Below are 21985 nucleotides of genomic sequence, written 5' to 3'. Positions count from 1 at the left end.
ACTTCTAGCAGTGATGCAGTTATTCTGGAAACCAAGGTATACATCAAGAGGAAGTAACCAAAATCATGACTGTACTACTGAAAACAAAAGGCAATTTGTATTCAACAACAGTATCCTGACACTGACATTTGAACCAATTTCTGAAGGCTTCTAAACTCTAAAAGAAATATTCTGTGACCTCAAGCAAGCATATTAACCACTGGTGATGATGAGACTTGTTACATTTGACTTTTATACTGGGAATAAGATAATCTTGGAACAGAAATTCTGCTGCTACTCAATGGCATTTGTAGTATATGGGCATTAATTACTCCTTTGGTACTCAAAAAATGTCAGCAGAATGGTGGTTATTTAATTTTTGATGTTCTGCAATCAAATACACGTTGTATCTAAAATACTGAGTAACCAATAATGAGCAAGCTGTAAAAGACCAATGTGCATACAAGCTGCAGCCTACTGTACCTGGTGAATGAAGTGGAGGGGAGCACATCAGAACAACTCCTTGACCTTCACGTACAGAGACAGCACTTCTTGTCCGACCACTAAAATTCCCCAGATCTATCAAAAGAACAGAGCATTTTATTTACATACCAAATAGTTTAAATTTTGTGGCTACTCTGACTTACAATTTATTTTCTCTTGTAAAGCTGACAGTTTATTTTTTTCATACCTTAATCTATAATAAGAGGGCCTTTAAAAATAAATCCATTTCTGTTTTCTGTTATAAAAAATTCCATGTTGCATCAGCAATTTATTACTCTTTTTATTGCACTTGGATACAGTATCAAATGAAAAGCAGCAGGGAATACATACACCATTTACAAAAACATTTAACAGTGCTTTTATTTCTTTTTGCCATATCCCCCTCTTTTTTTTTTTTTTTTTTTTTTTTTTTTTTTTTTTTTTCACCAGTAGGAGTGGTTCATATGTGGTGAAAAAAAAGAAATAAAAGTGGAGTGAACATGTTGGCAAACATCTAAACTGATGATGTTGCTGATATCATCTGGACAGTGCACAGCACATGGTGATGAGAAGGGAAAATCAGTCTCATTTGTTCTAAAACCAAATCTGGTCTGTAGTGCATTTACTGGTTTTAAATACTTTGATTCTGATTTATCCAGTGTTATAAACACAATTCAATTGTAGGTAAGCATATTTTCCCTCCAAAAGTTTTCCTCCAGCAGGGGAATAATGAACATTTCATTTTTTGTACAAAACCTTTTGAATGAGGCTGTAGGGTGCTGCTATGACCAGTTCTTTGTGTTTACTTAAATCCTCTCAACCAGAAGATCTGATTACTCAGTTTACCACTGGGAACACTGAGCCTTGATTCACATTTGAGATGGATAACTATGCTTTAGCATGCATATCTGTAGCAGGAGAGATATGACAGCTCAGCTCTGCTATCAGACTGGTGCCTTCATCCATTCCTCAGTGCTGATGATGCAATTTAAAGCCTCTATTCACTGCGGGGTTTTCTAGAGACATTTCTCTGATGTGGCTCAAGATGAAGAGATGCAATAAGGGTACTGAATGATATCTTTGAAAAGGACACAGAACCTTCAGCAGGCACTAAATGAGGATCCAAAATATGAATAGATGGAGCCAGTGGAAGAACCTCTCATTCACATTCAGTGACCTACAGTTGTACCTGTTCATTGCTGCGTACAGACCACAGTGCTGGTATGAGCCAGACAGCACTGAGCAGTTTGAGTATGTTGATTAGAATTATTACTTCCTTAACTGCACTCAACTGACAGTTCTCTATCAGATACTGAAGCTCCACATCTTGCTCTATTCCAATAGTGCATAAAACTGAAGTTCAATGATTTCCGAAAGTAATATGAATTGATCTTCGATGGATTTCATAATGGGTTTAGGTACACTTTTTTAAGTAGAAAGAGACAATTTATCCAAATGCTTTTTCCCATTTCTAAAAGATATCCTGGGCATAGGCAGAAACCTAAAATTTAAATGTATAGAAATTTGCACTGTCTTTGGCCAAAATAAGTGTTCTCATTTCAATAAAAGATATCATGTTTGAATAGAGAAAAGGTGGATGGGCTTCAGTACAACTTTAACAAATAATGGGGCAATATTCCCAAATTATATAAAATTTTGCTAGGCAATAATTAAGGGACTATTATGTTGCATTTTAAAATAAGCCCACCATGGTTTGTAATATGGTTTGTTGTACTTTCACTTAAAAGTGTCACCTAATGAATGTTACCTGATAGTACAACTGCAGCAATGTAATTATCATTATTTTATGCCTAGAAAATAGTGATCTGGTATACCTCTGTATAATCAGTTGTTTTGAACATGAGAACAACTTGCAATGAAAAGTTTTCTTAGTTAAGATTGTCTGGATTTTACCTGCATGTAACTTTGAGTCTACAGCTTTATGTATGTTTGTGTTAAGTCCTGTATTTTTCCAAAAGGAAGTTGATATATCAACAAATATTGTCTGCAGTCCATTAAGAAGCCAATGCTTAGTTTTCATTTTAATGCACTATTTAGGAATACAATAATCTTTTTTAGTGCATTATTGCTGAGTCCTTATAAAAACTGTGTGTCCTTAAGGATTTTTTTCAAGGTCAGTTTTTCAGCAAGAATGACACTGAATTTCTATAAAATTGTTCTTGTAGCCTTCCTTCACAAAAAAATATAATGAATCTTCTCTGTATGGATGTTCTAAAACATGCAGTTTGATTTACTTCTTAAATGCCTTCAAAGCTCCAGACTGTTTGCACAAACACACCTCAGTGAATTTAAAACGTGGACAGAACTTGAACTGACGTGTCACAGCTTCAACATGTTTTGAAATGTTCTCAAACCAGAATAGCTGCTCTGTGAGAAATCCATAGGCCATTTCCCTGTTTATTGAAATAGATATTATCATAGCAGTACTTCCTTCCCCAGCACCTGGAGGAAAAAAGTAACCACTGTTGCAGACATCAGAAAAAGATCATTAATGCTACTGACTACCTGAAACCCATACTGCAATTCTACTATATGCACTATAAAAGGAGATATTATTTTTTTTTTTAATTTAGAAAACACGTGGATCAGAGAATCAAATAACTGAAAAAAACAAAAATATTGTAAGTTCAGTAATAAGAATTCATGCCAGTATGAGGAGAGATTCTCTGCCATTTATATAGAGAGTGGGACAGGGAAACAATATTTTCTACTTCAAAAAAAGCCTCTGAGATTTCTTTCCACAGACTGTTTCTGCAATTTTTTGTAAGCCTGAAAATAAATAATCAGATTTTTCAGAAACTTTTTTTTTCTTAATAAGATCTTTGGTGTTTTGATTTCAGTTTTATGCTTGATTTGAAATATTGAATTATTTTAAAAAATCTTTAATTTTGGAAAATATTCTTTATTTTCTTGAAAAAACTTACACTTTACATATCTCTTCTGGAGGATAAAACTTTTTAATTTTAATGTAGAAACCTGTGTCTGCTAGGGTTGTATGTATTCACCCTTGAGATTAAGTTTTTACTATTTATGATTCACAACCTGGAAGATGTTCAACACCAAATAAGGGAAATTTGTAACATCTAAATTGTAACCTTTATAGGCAGAAGTAAAAGTTTTATAGTTTTTGATATTTTTTTCCTCAGGTGAAAAATGTTATATTCTGATTAACTTTAGCAGCCTCAGGATTTTGTGCATGCACTGTGATGGACAAATACTCTATTTTTTCTCCAAATGAAAAACAAGGATCTTGTTTTGTTAAAAATAAAAGTATTATATGCGACTCACCTTCTATTTGTTTGAACCAATTAATTTCAAACTAAAGAAGAAAGGTAACAATGAGCTTTGAATTTCAGTCTTTTTCACTATCTGTTAGTTCTGAATTAGATTTCGTGTTAGCATACAGTGAAAAAAAAAAAAAAAAAAAAAAAAGATTGCCAGGTACAAAAGCAGGAATTGAGCTGTAAAGCAAATGTAGGAAAGCTTAACAGGAAGGAAAGGTGAAGGATCATGCTTTCAGTTTCCCAATGTTAAAATAATAAGTCCAATATAGAAGAATCAAATGAAATGGAAATTTAATTAATTTCCTGCAAATCTCAGCTATTTCATACCTAGTCATATTGAAAAAAGAAGAAAGACAGCTACTAAAATGTATTCAAACCCTATAATCTTACTTTACAATCTCTAAAATAATAGATAATAAATGAAATGATGGACAGAGGTGGGGACTGTAACATCTCAGACAGCAGTGACAGCCATTGGTTCAATATTCTTGCTGTGGTATAAACCTGCAACATGTGTGAAATGTCAGCCCCACACAGAATGAGTCCATCCTTCATATTATGTTTATGTATATGACCAGTTGATTAGAAAATGCCTTTTTGTGCTCCATAGGTGTTCATCTTATGCCCTGAAAGATTAGATTTACCCTTGTCTCAGTGCTAGTGGCAAAGATGATAACAGCTACTGTATTATTTTCAAAGCAGCTCCTAGGGTATTATCTACATGACTTCCATGTTCTTTAACATAAGGCATAACCTTGACCACTTTGAAAATATATAGTTAAGTGTCAGTCACCATTTCTAATGTAAATGTAATGTTAGCAATATATTTGCAAAACATACAAAGAACATTTAGGATGGAGAGTGTGTGGCAAGAGTAGCACAATTATTTTGATTACTTAAAAAAATATTCAACAAATGTTATGCAGTGTTGCTAGAGAACAACCTGTGACACAGGAGTGGTCTTCAATATGAAAAGGAAACTGTAGAGAAATTCCAAACTAGTGAAGATGCAAAACATTGAAACCAGTGGGGCTGGTGTAACACTTTCTGGATGTCCTACTTACATTTCAGGTATAATTAGCTCAATGTAGTACTCAATCTTTGACAGAAGTTATAAATTTTGGAAAAGCATTCAGATCTCTAATTCAAAGCAGCTGGCAGGTAGTATGGCTGTCTCTGCAGTGTCCAAGCCCATTCTTCTGAAAGGATCTGAAGTATGGGTTTATCTCAGTATACATATGTATGTACTAATGTGCATTGTGAAAGAATGGCACTTGCCACCACAAGAGTATCAGTTTAAATAATATCCAACAGAAAACAAAACACTTCTACAAAATGTGAAAGGAGTAATGGAAAATAAATGCGAAAAATATCAAGGCAGTCAAAGCAAAAGAAAAGCTTTGCAGGACTCACAACAAAGTAAACAACTAAATAAAGGAGGAAATACTCTGCCACTGACAGAAGGACTCATACAAAAGTTGGAGCAGTGTTTACCACTTAATAGCCTTCCAATTCACCTCTGCTGTAATTTGCCTTTTAGGCATGTATAGGAGGGATCATTCACTCTCTGCGTTCATCAGTTGGTGGCAGCTGATGGGGACAACAGTGAAGGGACAAGTTTTTGTTACCCTGACAATGGTCTACTCATGACTGCTAAGAAATTAGGATCAAATTAAAAATAAAAACTAGTTCTTGTTTTTACTTTAGGTAATTACTGCTTGGTAACCTAGCATGGAAGATGTGGAAGGCTTTATAGTTCATTATCAGTGACTTAAACTAGTCAATTCACTTTTAAAGTAGAAATTAGATGGGTGCAGAACAATGTCCTCTGCCAGCCCAATTCTGTAAGCTTGAATTATTTTATGTACAAATTTATTATGGAGTTTAAAGTGGATGTTGTATGATAGGTATTAAAATGTTTAAAGACGTATGTTGAAGATATCTAAAGACAAGTATAAAGCAGGTAATATTCTTTCCAATAAGGTAAAAATAGCTCTACACAAGGTAAAATTCTTCTGTCATGCCAAGGACAAAGTTATTCATTGCATTGTCACTATAGATAGGGTAGCCTTCCTCTGCTTGTATTTGAAAGACAGGACTAAGAAATAGACCTTGAGCTGGAATTGTAGCTCTTTAAAAAAGGTAAGATTTACAGGGAAAAGGATTCCATTAAAAACATGTTTTTCAAAATTCCATTATAAGCTAAATCAAAACCATGGTTTGACTGTACACTCTAAACAAAGGGAAATATAAATGTTGTGTTTAATAGCCCATAAACACAGGCCATAGAAGAATGAAAGGTAGGTATTAAAAAGAAATGACATGTGTGATTGTGTAGAGAACTTTTAAATTGGATTAATTAAATACAATACTCACAGGATATCAAGATGTCTAGAGAAATTAATAGATCATTTTATATTGACATACACCTATTTTCTAGGAATACCAGATTGAATAGGTGGACCCATATTATTAGAGTTACTCATTGGACACAAGTGTGACTTTTAATACTGAAGACATTAACTAGAAGAGGTGTGGAAGGAAGCTCAGACAAAAAGATTTCTGCCATGACAGAAACATCATCTCATCACGGTTAATGGGAAAAGCATACATCTTGAACTTTTAAAAATCACATTACCATATGACTTTTAGGTGACAAAATAAGGGCAAGATTCAAGTACTTTAGAATGTATCATGCTTATTTTCATTGCTGCTGTTATTATTTATTACCAGAAAGCTTTTGAATCCTTCATGGATCATCAGTCTGACATGACCTGAAAAAGGTCATTTTTGTTCAAAAAGAAGTTACTATGCAAGCATATAATGAGACACAACAGAAACAGAATACAGAGAAGCAATGATGTGTTTTAAGCCTGTACACCAGCCACTTTGTGTCTCTGTGCACTGCAGACCCATTGAAGTGTTTTAAGGAAAGGGGGTGGTTATACAGATATTTTCAGGGAACGTCAACAAAAAATCACGAGGAGCACAGGAGAAAGTTTCAAGACTCCTGTCTGAAAATGTGAAAAATGAAGAAAAGAAGACACAAGATATAGTATTTTCTTATATTTAGATCAACATATTACAGAATCTTTCTCAGATACTCCAGCAAAGTTTGTTTCAGAAAAAAGAACAGAAGTCACTAAGGGATCTTTGAACTACAGTGGTCCTTAAGCATGTTATTGTATAAAGAAAATAACTTTCTTTCTACCATGCTGTCAGCATGTACTAAATGTATATACTATTGATTTGTTAACCCTGATCTAATTTTCACTAGGAAATACAGAGGAGTAGTTAACTAAAGGAACATTTTCGTTTTCTGTCCTTAATGGCATTTATATATATATATATAATTTTTAAATATTATAACATTTCAAAAATACCTGGTCTGTTGTAGGCAGAAGTATTATCTTGTTTATTGTCCATCTTTATCTAGCTGTCTATGCCTAGCTGATTTATCTTATAAGTAGAGAAAAACTTTTTGTACTTTCTACATTTCCTGTTACAGAGAAGTCATGAATCCAGAAATGTGGCTAATACATGCTACCATAACACAATTTATTATAGTAATAATTAACTATTTTAGTAAAGATAAGAAAGATATAGAACTATTTCCTAAAATGATTTATTGATTATTGTATGAAATAGGGTATAACAATTTATTTCTTTTTAATTTCCATCACAACTTATATTACAATTTATAATTAATAAATTATTATTAATAAGAAAATTAGAACTTTTTATAAACAGCAAAAGATAGAATTTGCCCCTATTTACTATGCCATACTTGTTAAAAGGCAATATTACTTTTAAATTAAAATATTCACTACCTATGATCCCACCTAAATTTTATAGAAAATATAAATTGATATGCTTCTTCCACAGTTTTCTCTTGACCATTTACTAATTTTTTGATATCATCTAACCATTCATGGAGAGGTACCCCAGGATTCTATTGGGAACTTTGAAGAATTTTTTATTTGGTTACAACTAGTTTCAATAGCATCAACGAATACCATCAGTATCATCAATAAAGCTTAATTCTTCCCAGAGCCTTGAAGAAGAAAAGGAATTTATAGATACCAAAATCTCCCTGAACTTCAGCAGGATTTTTGCACTCATAAAACCTGAAGTATTGGATCAAAATGAATTAGAAGAAGAAATATTTACATGCAGAATAAAATAACAAGATTATGTTGAAAATTATAGAGCTGCTATATGATTCAACTTGACATGTTATTTTCAAGATACCTGGGATATTTGTGGTTACAGTTGTTGATAGTTATGATTAATTAACTACAATCATTTTGTCTGACATGTTTCATCTATTCTCACAAGAATTATTTCAGTATGCTTCTCAGCTGTCTTTCATATCTGCATACTGCAATATCATGACAAAACACAGAACCAAGTGGAAATATTATAATTAAGAATTTAATTCTTTCATTCAATTTATGATCTATCATTTAGGAGGAACAGCTAAAACCAAACAAATAAACACCCAACCTTAAGAAACAAATGAAAGGAAGGATTTTGAAATACAGTTCCCAACATTTAATCATCAAAATAAAGTGGGTCAATAAATGATTTCCACAGCTTCTGAGCAAATAAACTTTCACCTGAGTAATATATGCAATGTATTTTTTTGTAAACACATTTTTTACATGATGTTATCTGCATCTTGAGAAACTTACATTTCTGTTTGCATCCTTTTTAATACACTTTCCTCGCACTGAGTGGTCTACTAATCTGTATAAGTTCTGTATACATGACATTGCTAATTATTCTTTCTTTTTTTCCTTTGTATTTATGAGTGCTTCTTCCCTTTTTATTATTTCTTATGCTTCTTATTTCTTATGCTCTTTGAGTCACTTTTTTTCAAACTAAATTAATTCCAAACTTTCAAGGATATATTGCAGACACCGTTTAATTTGATATAACTTCCTTCAACTAGGTGTAATTTTTCCTTCCTCTAATTAGTGACTAAAGATAACAATGACAATTAGAATTTTGCATGATTAAACATGGGATGATTAGAACGATATAGAGTTGATGGTGACTAATCTCCTCCTTATAGTTTATTGGAAAATCACTGTATATGTGTTGTGGTTTATAGGAGTCTGATCTGTAATACTGTTAGTAATTCAGAGAAAAAACTTTCCAGACCACTCTGTATGAACAAGTCATGAAGGATAAGATATTCTGTATTTCACTGAGGTAATTCAGACTAGAGTATAAAACATTGCTTATGTATATTTGATACTTTTAGTTCATGAGTTATGAACCAAAAGCTAACATAATGGCTTCACTTACATATGTACAGGACAATGTTGCAAACCTTTAACCTTAAGGATGGTTTCTCTTACATCTCTTAAATTCCAAATCTGTCTTTGCCTAAACTGGAATTTATCAGGAGATAGGGTATAAGACAGTTAAGAAATTAAACTATACTCAGCAGGGATAGGTGGCAAAGGAAGTAAGCTTCTTTCCCTGGTTCAGAAGAGATGGCGATGAACTCACCTAAATTAAAATCTCTACAACTTCCACAGCTTCTGCATTTGAGTCTATCTTGCTTCTATAATACTACACTGACAGAATACCACTGTTCCCATGACTTGTTTCATCTGACTTAGTTTAAATCTCTAATTTAAGAAGAGATTAACCCTACCCAAGAATTTATTATATCTCTTTACTACCTACAAAGAGGGCCTAGACTTACAAATCTAATACTTTTTAAACTTCATGGATATTTTTAATCAGTGGCATAAATCCAGCAAAGATGGTATAGACAAAGACTGCAGAAAATAAAATAAAAGCCTGCCCTACCAGGGTCTCTGTTCTGTAAATAAAAATTAAGAGATGTTTGATAACATTTTGGTCGTTATACTTTTTTTTTTTTTTTTCTGACTAAATTATATTTTGCATAAATGGAGGTTTGTTTCAGAATTGCAGGTTATGTCTGTGTGAACTAGATTAAATATAATATCTAAGAACTGCTGTTCAGATCTAAGTCTTGGAGGATTTAATGACTGTCCAGATTCCAGTAACAGCTGGAGGTTTGCAGACACCGTTTCTGTGAGGTATGAAATAGCCAATTCTGACTCCACTCTAGTAAGTAATTTCCCAGTGCTGACTTTTCACTAGACTAATGTGTATAAATGCCTCCATACTTCACTTCTAGTCTATCATAAAGAAAAGAAGAAGGTCATAATCTCCCAGAAATTATTTACCTGCTCTTTTCTAAGAGTTGTGGTGCCCGATATGACTTACAAGTCAATTGTGACAAGGTAACTAAGTGCTTGGACACATCCAAGGAGTAAATCTGGAAGACCTTGGTCTTAGCTGAATAACTCAACTAGAAACGAAGACCTTACAAACACAGAGTGTTTCCTAGGTAGCAGCTGGTTGTTACATATGATGCCAGGTAATGTTTTTGATAAGGCAGTTTGTATTGGAACATGTTATTCTGCTTAATATCAAGCAACCACTGCAATTCACTGTTTAGTATATGAGCATGTAATTGAACAAGTAAGAGTGATCAAAGATAAATAAATTGCCACCAGTCAGTTGAGCTACTATAAATTACTGTTCATGTACTTTAATGTTTTCAATCTGTAAAATAGAATGCACCAATTAAAAGCCCTGTGAAGGTTGTATGACCATTCATTTAACAATCTAATGTGTGGCCAATGAATGGCGCACTGTTTATTTGTCAAATCAATATCTCCTCTCCTCTCCCTCTCCTCACCTCGCCTCGCCTCTCCTCTCCTTTTATTCTCAATAATGTTATGCTTCTTATCAAAATTACATAGTACCTAAGATATCTAAATAAGAAACTGAATTAAGACACAGATACATCAGTAACACTACACAAGCTGCCATGTAATGAGAAGGTTGCACAAAGAAGTAATCACTGTATTTGTTTTAGGAATGTACATGAGGCAGCAATCCCTCAGTAGTTCACCTGATCATTCAAACTCATTTATCTTTTGTCACAATTATATATTATTGCCTGTTGATCAACAGAAATAAAGGTAAAATATGTTTCCTGAACTAAGTCAGTTGGTCCACAATATGGATTAATTTCTTTAAGCAATCTAAAAATTGCTTCTCTTTTTAACTGACCTTCCTAGTGCAAAGCAAATTACCAGCAAGTACATCCTAGCTGTAACAGTGGCAGAGACTTCTGATACCGATTCTATGAACAATTAAAGATGTGAAAGCTGCTAGTTTGAAAGTTATGTGTAATTGGGTAGTATTACTACTGCAGTGGGGAAGAATAGGACAGCTTCTCTTCTCATATGGACTGCTGACTATATAGCATACAGGAGACAATCAAATGCTAGATCATGCTAACTAAGCCTGTAGCCATACCTAACCATAGTAGTATACAATTCTTTTAAAGAAAAGAAAAATCCTGAAAGGCAGATATTTCCACTTGAGCCAATTGAACTTGCTCACAGGACAGGTCTGGGTGTCCTACCAAGGAATCTTACTTCCTCCTACATTACTACTAGTGAATTAAACAGCACTTGTAAGACCTAAAGCTGTGTTTGACTATAATCACAGGCTTACATTTAGACAAAGATTTGCCACAAGAAAACACTGGGTTCTGTGATACAGATACTGAATAACATGAGAAAAATCAACCCTGGAGAGGTTAAAAAAAAAAAAAAAAATGCTAGCTGGAGAAGTTTTGAGCACTGAATACATGAATTCTCCATGTAATAGGAAAACTTCCGTTAGAAGAACCAGGCCTGTTAGGAACTGCCCTTGTAGTAAGCTACCATAAAACTGTTGCAACAGCTATTCAGAGAGATTCAGACATAAAGAAGGGGGGAAAAATGTTAGAAAGAAGTCTAGATATTTCAAACATATGGTGTGTATTTGGTAGAGCAGACTAAATGCATAGTATGTTTTTACAAGTAAGAAGAAAAATCTAAGCTTCTGTAGTGAATATGCTGTATGAAAGAATTGAAAATTTACTTCAGAAAAACAGAAGTGTCAGTGTATTGAAAATAATGTCTGCATCTTATACTGAAGTAGAGCAAATAATTAGAGACTGTGAAATAATGATTTTCAAGATGTCTGTCCTGGGTTTGAGTGAGCAGTGCGGTTTCTGGGGAGGGGGGCTACAGCAGTGGCCCCCTCTGAGAAGTTTCTCAAAGCTCCCCTGGCTCCTAGTTGGACCCACTTCTGCAACAAGTCAGATCAAATCAGCTGTGCCTCTGTGATAACATATTTAAGAAGGGACCTGGGAGGGGGAGTTGGATGTGTGAGAAGGAGTTGCAATATCTATGTGAATAGCAAAGTCAGTGGAAGAATGAAGGAGGAGGGGGAGGGGAGAAGATGTGTTGGAGAAAAAATCCCCAAATATCCTGTGACGAGATGACAAGGCTGCCCCCCCCGCCAGCCATGGATGTCTACGGTAGAGTAGATGCCTACATGTGGTCTGTGGGGTGCCCCATGCATCTCAGGTGATTGCACCCAAAGGAGGCTGAGATCATGTGGGAAGAAGCAGCCCCCACTGTTGTAGTTTGCTGCTGGGAGGCTTGCAGCATGAAGTGTTGTCCCAGGCTGGAGCAGCTCAGAAGGGACTGCATCCCATGGGAGGGAATCAGGTTGGAAAAGTTTGGCTTCCCATGCTGGAGCAGCTAGGGAAATGTTGTGGCTTGTGGGAGGGACTCACATCAGAGAAAGTTTGTGGAGGACTGACTCCTGTGAGAGGGGGACCATGCTGGAACAGGGGAAAGAAGTTCCAGAAGCTCTCACCCCTCCCCCTGAGGATGGAAGAAGCAGCAGCACTGACTGCACCCCCCATTCCCTGTCCCCTGCAGCCGTGGGGGAAGGAGGCAGAGATATTGGGAGCAAAGCTGATCCCAGGAATAAGGGAGGGGTAGGAAGAGGTGTTTTCAAGATGTGGTAGTGTTTCTCACTGTCCTACTTTGTTAGGTGTTGTTGTTGTTAGTGTCTGTAATATATTTATGTTCTCTTTTCTTCCCCTAACAAGTCTGTCTTTTTCCTCATGACTGTAATGGATGAGTTATCCCTCCTTGTCCTTATCTCAAATTCCAAGCCTTAGCTTATTTTCTTTTTCTTAGCACTGGTGGGGGGAAGGGGAAAGTGAGCCCCTGTGTGGTGTGCAAAAACCACAGCAATGGCTGGTCAGATTTTAATATTATGAAATTATATAAATAATGATTTAGATATTAATGAATATCAAAGGTAAAATCGAAAAAAAATCTATAGAGGAAGTACTTAGAGAAAAACAATTTCTGAAGCAATATTGCCTGATGATCATAGAATGGTTTAGAACAAGCAGATCAGTAATGTCAGAGGTGCTGAAAGGATTGTTCCTGAATATAAGGTATTAATTTACAAAGGACTTGACACAGCTGAAGAACCTTGCTCAAAAAAAAATAATGGGTGAAATTCTGCATTTATGATTCTGAAATCTTTCAGAAGGGATTTCTTATTCATACCTCTTGCGTTCTAAATGGTTAATATTATATATTGTGAAAATAGCTTGCTTTCCCCACCTCCCATGAGAGTTATAGTTATTTTTACCAAAAAGGGCAGAGTTTTTGCTGTCTGAAAATCAGGTCCTATGAAAATTTCTGTCAAATAAGTATGATATGTTGTTCTGATGCCATACTTGTAAAAAGAAGATGATAAATCTGAAAGGGTTTAGAGGAAAGTTATGAGATTAATTTGCATTATAGAAAACATCTTACAGTGATAAATGCCTAAGTCTAAGAAAAAATATTTTGATTAAGTTAAAGGTGAGAAAAGGAAAATGACTTTCCATTGTCTCCTTTTCTTAAAAGAAAACATCTGAGCTTCTGAGTCACTCTTCTAGTGTGCCTAGCTGATCCTGCATATACACATTATATGATTGTTTAAGTTCACTCATATAAATAGTCATCTTGAACTCAGTGGATGCACTCAACTGATTTAAATATGTGCATAAATGTTTTTATACAATCAAATATGATTTTTAACAGATTTCATGCATAAATTTTTTACACAAAAATAATAGCAAACTAAGAGATAGTCTTAGAAAAGATAAAGAATAAAAATAGGTAAGGCTTTTCAATGGTGTGTGCAAAAGAATAGGAAAATGATGCCAGTTTATTGCAGTTTTATCACTTTCATAATGATTGAACAAATCTCATTTGAAGGACTGACATTTAAGGAGATGGTACCTAAATACCTGAGAACTGCATCCATACTATCAATGTAATTTAATATAAACTATTTTGTTTAATTTACTGTAACCCATTTTACATGTTTCACACACTAAGGAGATGAAATGGGATTTTTATCAGTGTAATTGCAAATTATTGACAAGAACAACTACAGTGGTAGCATACATTCATTTTATCCAAGTCAATTATTAAATATTACGTTTCCAGTTAAGAATACAAGCATGGATTGTAGGTTAAAATTAACTGTGATTAAGCTAATTCCAAGTAACAAAGTCATGTTAGAATATTTACACTTACTGATTCAGATAAATTCATATCATAAATGTCTCTGGCCTACCAAATATGAATCAAATGTAAGCAAATCTGAAATGAATGATAGTGTCAATAAATAATGGAGACTAGTCATTGCATTGAGGACACTCGTGTGATACTTTAAGGTAACAGTATAATGTTACTGCAGAGAAAGCTTTTTTTAAATTGATTTTTATGCAAATGATTTTGAGTGTAATAGAACAACATTTTTAATTGTTATCTCCATTATTCAGGATTTTTTTTTCTGCTTGTAATATTAATGAGTTCTTTCCTTCTAACACATCTTCACAAAAGCAATATTTATGTGAGCTAAATTTTATTCTCAATGTGCTGTTCAGTTGCCTGATAGTTACATCTGAGCTAGTCATCCTAATCTTTCTTTGAGGACAGTGGAAAGAAATAGACACTTGAAAGGCCTGATTATTTTGACTTATTTTAGATGTCAACTTGACATGAATGAATTGCATCATATTAGTGCAACAGATTAAGCAGGGAATCTAAACAATCAAATCAGTTGCTGTTGCCTATAGTATAGATATCTGACATTGAAACAGAATGAATAAAATGAATTTCGAGGCACTTTACTGTTTCCTTGATCTTCAGATTGTTTTCTTAATATCATTATTTTGTCTATAACTCCCAGATAAAACTGAATAGAAGATGGCAAAGGATTTGTCTGATAGATGTAAGAAAAGTAATAAAAGGAAAGAATAAAATCCCTTATCTGTGTTGGCCCTTCATTACTAAAAGGTGAAACAACAGTTTTTTACTCTTATCAGTACAGTAGGGAAGTAAATAATTTTTTAAATGGTACACGGGAGATTAGGATATACGTGTTGTATTTTTCCAAATAATTTTCAAGTAAAGGCAAATTCGGCCTTTAACCTCATAGACTTTCTTACTATGACACTAATTGTATTGTAAGATACTATTATAGAAGGACAAAGATTATAGCTTTAAATTTAAAACAACTTGAACAAACATTTAATTTTGCATCTAATGTGTTTCTTATTATTCTGCATACAGAAAATCTAAAAGTTGTATGTACTGAAGAATTTTACATTGACTTCTGAAAGAACTTTACAATACGGTGAACTCCATCATTTGCTTATCTGTTTGGTGATTAATGTACATATTCAGGAAAAGATCAGCTCAGTCTTCCAAGCCTGAATGACACTTAGACAATCTAATCTGCATCTCGGGAAGACAATTATTGGAGAAAAGAGGGTGGCAGAAGCGCCACCATCTTAGTGCTGCATTAAGTGTCCAGCTTCAGATGACTAGTAGAATGAATCCAACATGCATAAAAGTAGACAGCATTTCATATTTATTGCTTGTAATTTCAGTGGAAGCAAAAGGCTTTCAAAATAACAAAGGAATGGAAATGCCTTTGTTTAGTATCTACTTTACTGTGTTGACTTTATAAAGAGTGTAGGAAACTATTTCCCTCTGTAGAAACACCTGTAATATCAGAGAAGCAATGTCATTGGGTAGGTATTGATTTTAAGTAGACAACACAAAAGACAACTGCTATCATGTAAACCTGCTCCTCAGCCTCACAAATGAAATTTGAGTATTTCTGTCTGTTAAATTCTTCCTTTTAAATACCACCATTATTTAAACACTACCAAGTTATTTGAGTGTTTCTTAGTTCTCTTAAGTCAGAGTTGAAAAAGAACTCAGTAGGTACACATGATGGGATATATCTACAAAGGCTAGAAAAGCTTCCTAATCAAAAGTGGAAAGAGGATTGATATTTTTTTCTCATAACAATAATTTTTAATATACAAATAGTGAGAGTGATGGAAGAAACAAGCAAGTCCTAAACTCTCCAAATAATTTTTAATAGTCATGCTCTCTTGAATTGCAATTCTATCAGTAATTTTTTGGACATACCCTAGATAAATTAAAATACATTTATGTATCTTAGTGTCTATAATCAAACAACACAAAAAGCAGCTGTTGATATACATAACTATCATAAATAAATAATGTGAAATCTATTGCATGTGAAAGAATCTCATTTGTGTTTCATCACTTTACTTAAATATCTTATTTAATACATGAGGTTTTACTGCTGTATTGTTTAGTTTCCTGATGTCTTGTTAGGAATAATTAAATCTCTACTCCTTTGATCACACTCTTGCTGCTGGTCTGTTAGAGAGAAATGGTTTTTCCCCCCGTCTGTGCTTATTCTTCTTTAAAATAATAGGTGAGTGGGGCTATGATCTACTCAATGTGATAAAGCAAATCCAAACAGTTGAACAAATACTCAGAAATTTGGCAGGTAAATCAGTAAAACAGCAATTTCTGACCAACAGTCCTGGAATCCTCAATGGATCATACAGAGGTGTTACAGAAACATGTACCTGGTCAGTAGAAGTTTATTACTTTGACAGGGGTTTCAATTAAACGCTTGAGGCTGAAGATGCCAGCCAAGTTTAAACCTTGACTATCGTCTATAACAGACTCTGGCAGGTGTCACAAATTAATGCTCTGAAGTTTGGAAATAACTATTATAGAAAAACACCCAAACACCTATAATTGCAGATTCCAGAGGCCAAAGGCAAAGTAAGATGCTACAATCTAAAATAATGTGACAATGGAAAATAATATAATACAGCAACCTCTCATTAGAGAACAGAAATCAGTTATTTCAAAAAATCTAGTTTGAAAATGATTAATCTTAATACAACATAAATAAGGCTATGTTCATCTGCAGAGCAAACAGAACACATTAACTGAAAATAAAGTTACACCTATTTATGCCAAAAATTTAATTTTCTTTTTTATTAGTCTGACATTACTTTTGTTTATCCCAGCCTTCATTTAGGTCCATTGTTTTCTAGTTAACTTAATGGCTATGTTAGTGGTCACTGGGGTCACTGGGAAAATAAATTCTAGATTTATTTTCTCTACAGTTTTTCTTAAGTGTCATTTTGATATCTTATATTATTGCAGTGAAATTCTCCAGAAGACCTGTGAACCTTTCCTGAAGCATTTTGCAGGCAAAAACAATGACTGGTCAGTCTTGTTAGGTCTCATAGACGCTGCCTTTCAGTAGAGCTGGCACAGATGCTCATGGCACAGTGCTTGTAGAGAAAGCATGTCCAATATTTTAGCTATGAAGGAGATGCAAATTCTGTTTGCCTCCAGCAGGCTACTCAGTAGCTATTTAGTAAAATAGCTGTTGTCCTCCCTTTTTTGTATATAATGTGAAATATAATCTCCAGAATCATTAACTTTATGTAATCTAAGGGGAAAAACAAAACAAAACAAAACAAAACAAAAACTGAGAAAAAAAAAAAAAAAGAAAAAAGTTTTAAAATGTTTAAATAGATTTTGGTTAAAGGCAAATGTCTATTGATCAGCTAGCATCATTTTAAGCATCCACCTTAATGTATCTCAGGTATGAAAAGTCTCACTGAAGGTTCACAGATCTTCCGTGTCCTTCTTTTTTATCTTCATGTATAAATAAGAGAAAGCAAAAAAGTGACATGTTGAAGGATATACATATGTGTATATTTGAGAATGTATTCCAGGGTTGTTTTGCACTGAGAGTCTACACTAGTTAATTATATTAATGATAAGAAAATGCATACAGTTTTTGCAAGCATTCTGAGGAGAGCTCTTGGTACATTTGCAGTCAGTAAGTGGTTGGTACACATCTTTTCTATAGAATGATGGCTTGTCATTCAGAAAGCACAGAGCCAAACAAGCTGGACAATTCCAGCTCCCCCAGATTTTCCTCACAGGGCAAGTGTTCCAGCCCCTACAACCTTAGTGGACCCCCCCTGAACTCCTCTAGTTTATGAATGGTTTTTCTCTACTGGTGGGTCTGAAACTGGGTGTAGTATCAATTCATCATCTCATGGAATAAATGGATCTCGTCAGCAGGGATTGTTTTCTGCTAAGTGTCTGAGTCCTTAATTTTCATGTTTTAAACTTTACATTATTACTGCTGTAATTACTCAAAGAACCTTTAAAATAATTTGAAATTCTTATTAAAATAATTAAAATAGAAGAACTTCTTTGTATCAATGTTTATAAAGAGTCTGTAATTTAGGTACCATGACGGAGTCAGTCAGAATCTCTTAGTGCTAAAAGCATGAGCCTCTACAACTTGAGTAAGTGAGCATCCTTTAATGTTGACAAATATAAGGAACTCAGGGAACAGCTGTGAAATTCAACACACTATGGTGACAAGTTTCATTTCTATGAGACAAATTATCTAATATAGTCACTGTGTGATCACTGTTAGAGGCAGGAAGACACCATTTATCTTTATAAGTTTAGATTTCTCTTATTTACATCAGTAAGGTTTTTATCAATATTATCTCCTCAGCAATCACGCTTTGGGTAGTCCATTTATTTTGTTGTCATGTTTTTGTCTAAATCTTTTCTGGGCATTCAACTCTTTCTACTGAATTAGTACCAAGAAATGTAAAACCCCAAGTGCAGTAATATCAGAATGACATAGGCCTTCAACATGGACTGTCTTTCTAAAAAGGTTCTGACAGTTCAATAAGTAATTACATTAAGTCCTTTATGTACCAGGTCTCTATTAGCTGATTCTCTCGTACGTTCTGTGTCACTGAAATAAAAGGAGTTACACAACTATAACCCCACATGCAGATCAGTTTCCTTGTGCCTTTGTTATCTAAATAGGCAAGGCCCAGAGACACAGGAGTTTAATGTGGGATATAAATATTTACCAACAGTCTAATGCTGAGTAAAGCACAGTGTATAAGACAAATATACTTAATGAAAAGTGCTGGTGATAAAGAAAATAAACTGCAATTATTAATCTGTTGAACATGTAGATGAAAGCGGTCAAATTAATCCCTTATATCATTCCATTAACTTCACAGAGTATTACAAAGGGTAAATTTAACAACTGCATATTCATCTAAGAACTGAATGATATCTTATTTATCACTTTGTAACTCTACTTTTGTGTCAGAATCAGTATTATTGAAGAGCAGCAAAGGAGTATAAAACACCCATTTGGAAATGATGTATACATATGCAATGCTTATAGTGGGAAAAATATTTTCATAGAATAATAATTAATAAAAAACCCCAAACTTCTGGGTTTTAGTGCTAGCCAGACAAGTTATTGTGAAGGGATTTAGCTGATCACCACTGTCTGAAGTCTGTCCAGAGTCAGTCACTCTTCCTAAACCCGTGTAAAGTGAACCTTGCTTTTTACAGTATACAATATACAGAAGCAAGGAAGGCTACAACACACACAGGTACAGAAACAAGGAGGGCTACAACATACACAGGTTTTGTGAAGGGCCCTAAAAGGGTTTCTGTGGGCATCCTGGCTGGAGAGTGGTTCTGTATGTTCACCAAGAAGATCATAAGTCACTCTATGAAATAACTTGTTTGTGTATTCACTCTTTCACCAAAAACAGTGCTTACAACACGTGGTATGTAAAAGTAAGCAATTAGGTTTAACACTACAGAGGAAAACAGATCAGGAGTGCTGCTTGCACAGTATACAACTGTGAGATACAGTAGCTCCAGGTTTTGACCACCCTTGGAAAATGGAAATGTGTAAGAGCTTTACTTTGTACAGAGGCATGGCTCCAGCTTCTCTCTGCACATGGCAGCACCTTCCATACCTCCATAATCAAAATAATAACACACCACCAAACAGTATCTTCCATCCACCTTGGTAAGAGGAATTATACCCACATCTTTCCCTGGCTTTGACCACTGTACATATGTGTACAATTATCAGAGGAATCTTAAGCCATCTTTTCCATCTTTAATTGTTTCATCTTCATAGAAAAGAAAAATGATAGCTTACAATGAAGCCAGATCTTTTGAATTGTTTTTCTGTTTGGAGTACAGTATGTGTGAATGGCCAAATTTGAGTCACAGGTACCCAGCCTACTATTCATAGCAAATTAATTTGAATTCAGGCTTGGAACTTGAGTCTGATTTTGGCCAATAAACTTTTCCTTTCTCCTCCATAAAACTGTCATAGAATGATTTATGTGGGAAGGAACCCCTGGCGATCATTTACAACCCCTTGCTAAAAGCAGGACCAACTTTGAGCAGGCTACCCTGTCTGATCAAGTTTTTAATCTCTCCAAGGAACCTCTCTGACAGAAGAGTAGAGTTAGCAAACTGCATCTTGGGACCAGACAATTTAGGACTAAAATATAGGGAAAACAAAAATATAATACTAATAATTTTGGGTACATTAATGGCCACTTCATGTCTAAATGTCTGAATTTGTTTTATATAGTTAGACATGGCAAGTTTAGTGCAATGATTGTCACAGAGAATAAATCAGGTATCTCATACATAGTTGACTTCAGAAGAGAAAATGTATGAAAGTAAATTTCAGACATCCTGTGAGTAAAAAGATGGTATGTCAAAGTCAAGCAGCTAATCAGACTACATACCCTAAGGTGTACCAACAAATCAAGTTGTCATGAGTGCTCCTAACGAAAGATCGTTTGTGGAAGTTTTACCTTTACTGTCTTCAGCTAGTATTCAGCAAGTGAATAACTGCCATGTTGCTCCCAACAGAAAATGCAAAGGACTCAAAATTATAGAATGTAATTTTTAATCATCTCTAGCTACATTAAGAAGTGCTAAATACAGAAATGAACATTGCAATCCTATACTGTAGCTCCTGTGTAGCATGAACTATAGGATTTCTCTAATTAATTAGTGATTAAAATAGACATCTCTCCCCCCCCCCCCCCAAAAAAAAAAGAAGAAAAAAAAAGAAAAATTTGCACTATTTTCCTAGCTATGTTCTTCCACTTGTTATTTGGTTATTTTTGGTCCCTGTGAGGCTGAATCTTATTCCCAAATTAAAAAATTACCTTTATGTTTCAAATGCTGAATTTTGTTACTGCTTCACCTGTTAGATTGCATTTTTATTGTCTATGAATCAGTGCATCAGTAACCTTCTTTTGTAGAGCTAAATAAAACAAATATAATATTTTTAGAACAAATTCTGTTTTTCTACTCAGTCCTCCAAATTGTCTCCCATTCATCAACATCCTTTTTACTTGTAGGACCCAGAAATGATAGTGTGGAGAGGAAGATCAGGAATCTTCATACTGTCAGCATGGAAAGAATAACCTTGATTTCTGATTAAGAACTTCAATAAAATGGAAGCTGCAATAACTCAAAATAGTCATTCCTTTCGATGAGAAATGCCATAGCCAAGGAGAGGCACACTGTGACTAGGAGCTGACCCATAGGGTAATATGAGCCATGAAGGAGCAACAAAGAACATCAACCCAGGAAACATTGCACCACATCCTAAAGCTAATGAGTGCCAATAATACAAGATCCTTTTCATTATGTTAGACAAAGGAGTTCAAAAATCCTGACCCTGCTAAATCTCAGATGGGAAATTCTACAACTAGGCAGAGAAAAGAAAATAAACTGATGCTGGAAACTTACAATCAATTTTTCTCATAAACATTTTTTATTTTTTTTGTTAAATCCAAAGGAACTCTATGTGAGTAATTGAACTCTATAGGAAGATCTGTGTTCTGGTCACAGAATACATGTTGACTTCATGCAAGGTAGCAGAAGCTATATGTTAGTCAAGTTCCTTGGTAATTTCTATAGTTTTTCAGTAGACTTAAGAAAAGCTGTTTTGATGACAAGCACAGAGTAAGCAGATTGCTGTGTAGTAGGAATAAATGGATTTTTCTT

General features: G+C 34.4%; 1 protein-coding gene across 5 annotated transcripts in view; it reads right to left on the bottom strand.

The window, feature by feature from the left end:
- Window positions 1–21985, bottom strand: part of CNTN5 (contactin 5) — a 655782-nt gene that overhangs the window by 197309 nt on the left and 436488 nt on the right. For all 5 annotated transcript variants that reach the window (XM_042793009.1, XM_032991061.2, XM_032991057.2 and 2 more), the window contains one exon: window positions 463–558. In XM_042793009.1, coding sequence (XP_042648943.1) covers window positions 463–558 — 96 coding nt within the window. The remainder of the gene's footprint in view (window positions 1–462; window positions 559–21985) is intronic.

The sequence above is a fragment of the Tyto alba genome, unplaced genomic scaffold, assembly GCF_018691265.1.
Source record: "Tyto alba isolate M040663 unplaced genomic scaffold, T.alba_DEE_v4.0 Super-Scaffold_2, whole genome shotgun sequence".
Lineage (NCBI taxonomy): Eukaryota > Metazoa > Chordata > Aves > Strigiformes > Tytonidae > Tyto > Tyto alba.
The sequence above is the reverse complement of the archived record's forward strand: the minus strand, read 5'-3'. Positions and strand labels throughout refer to the sequence as shown.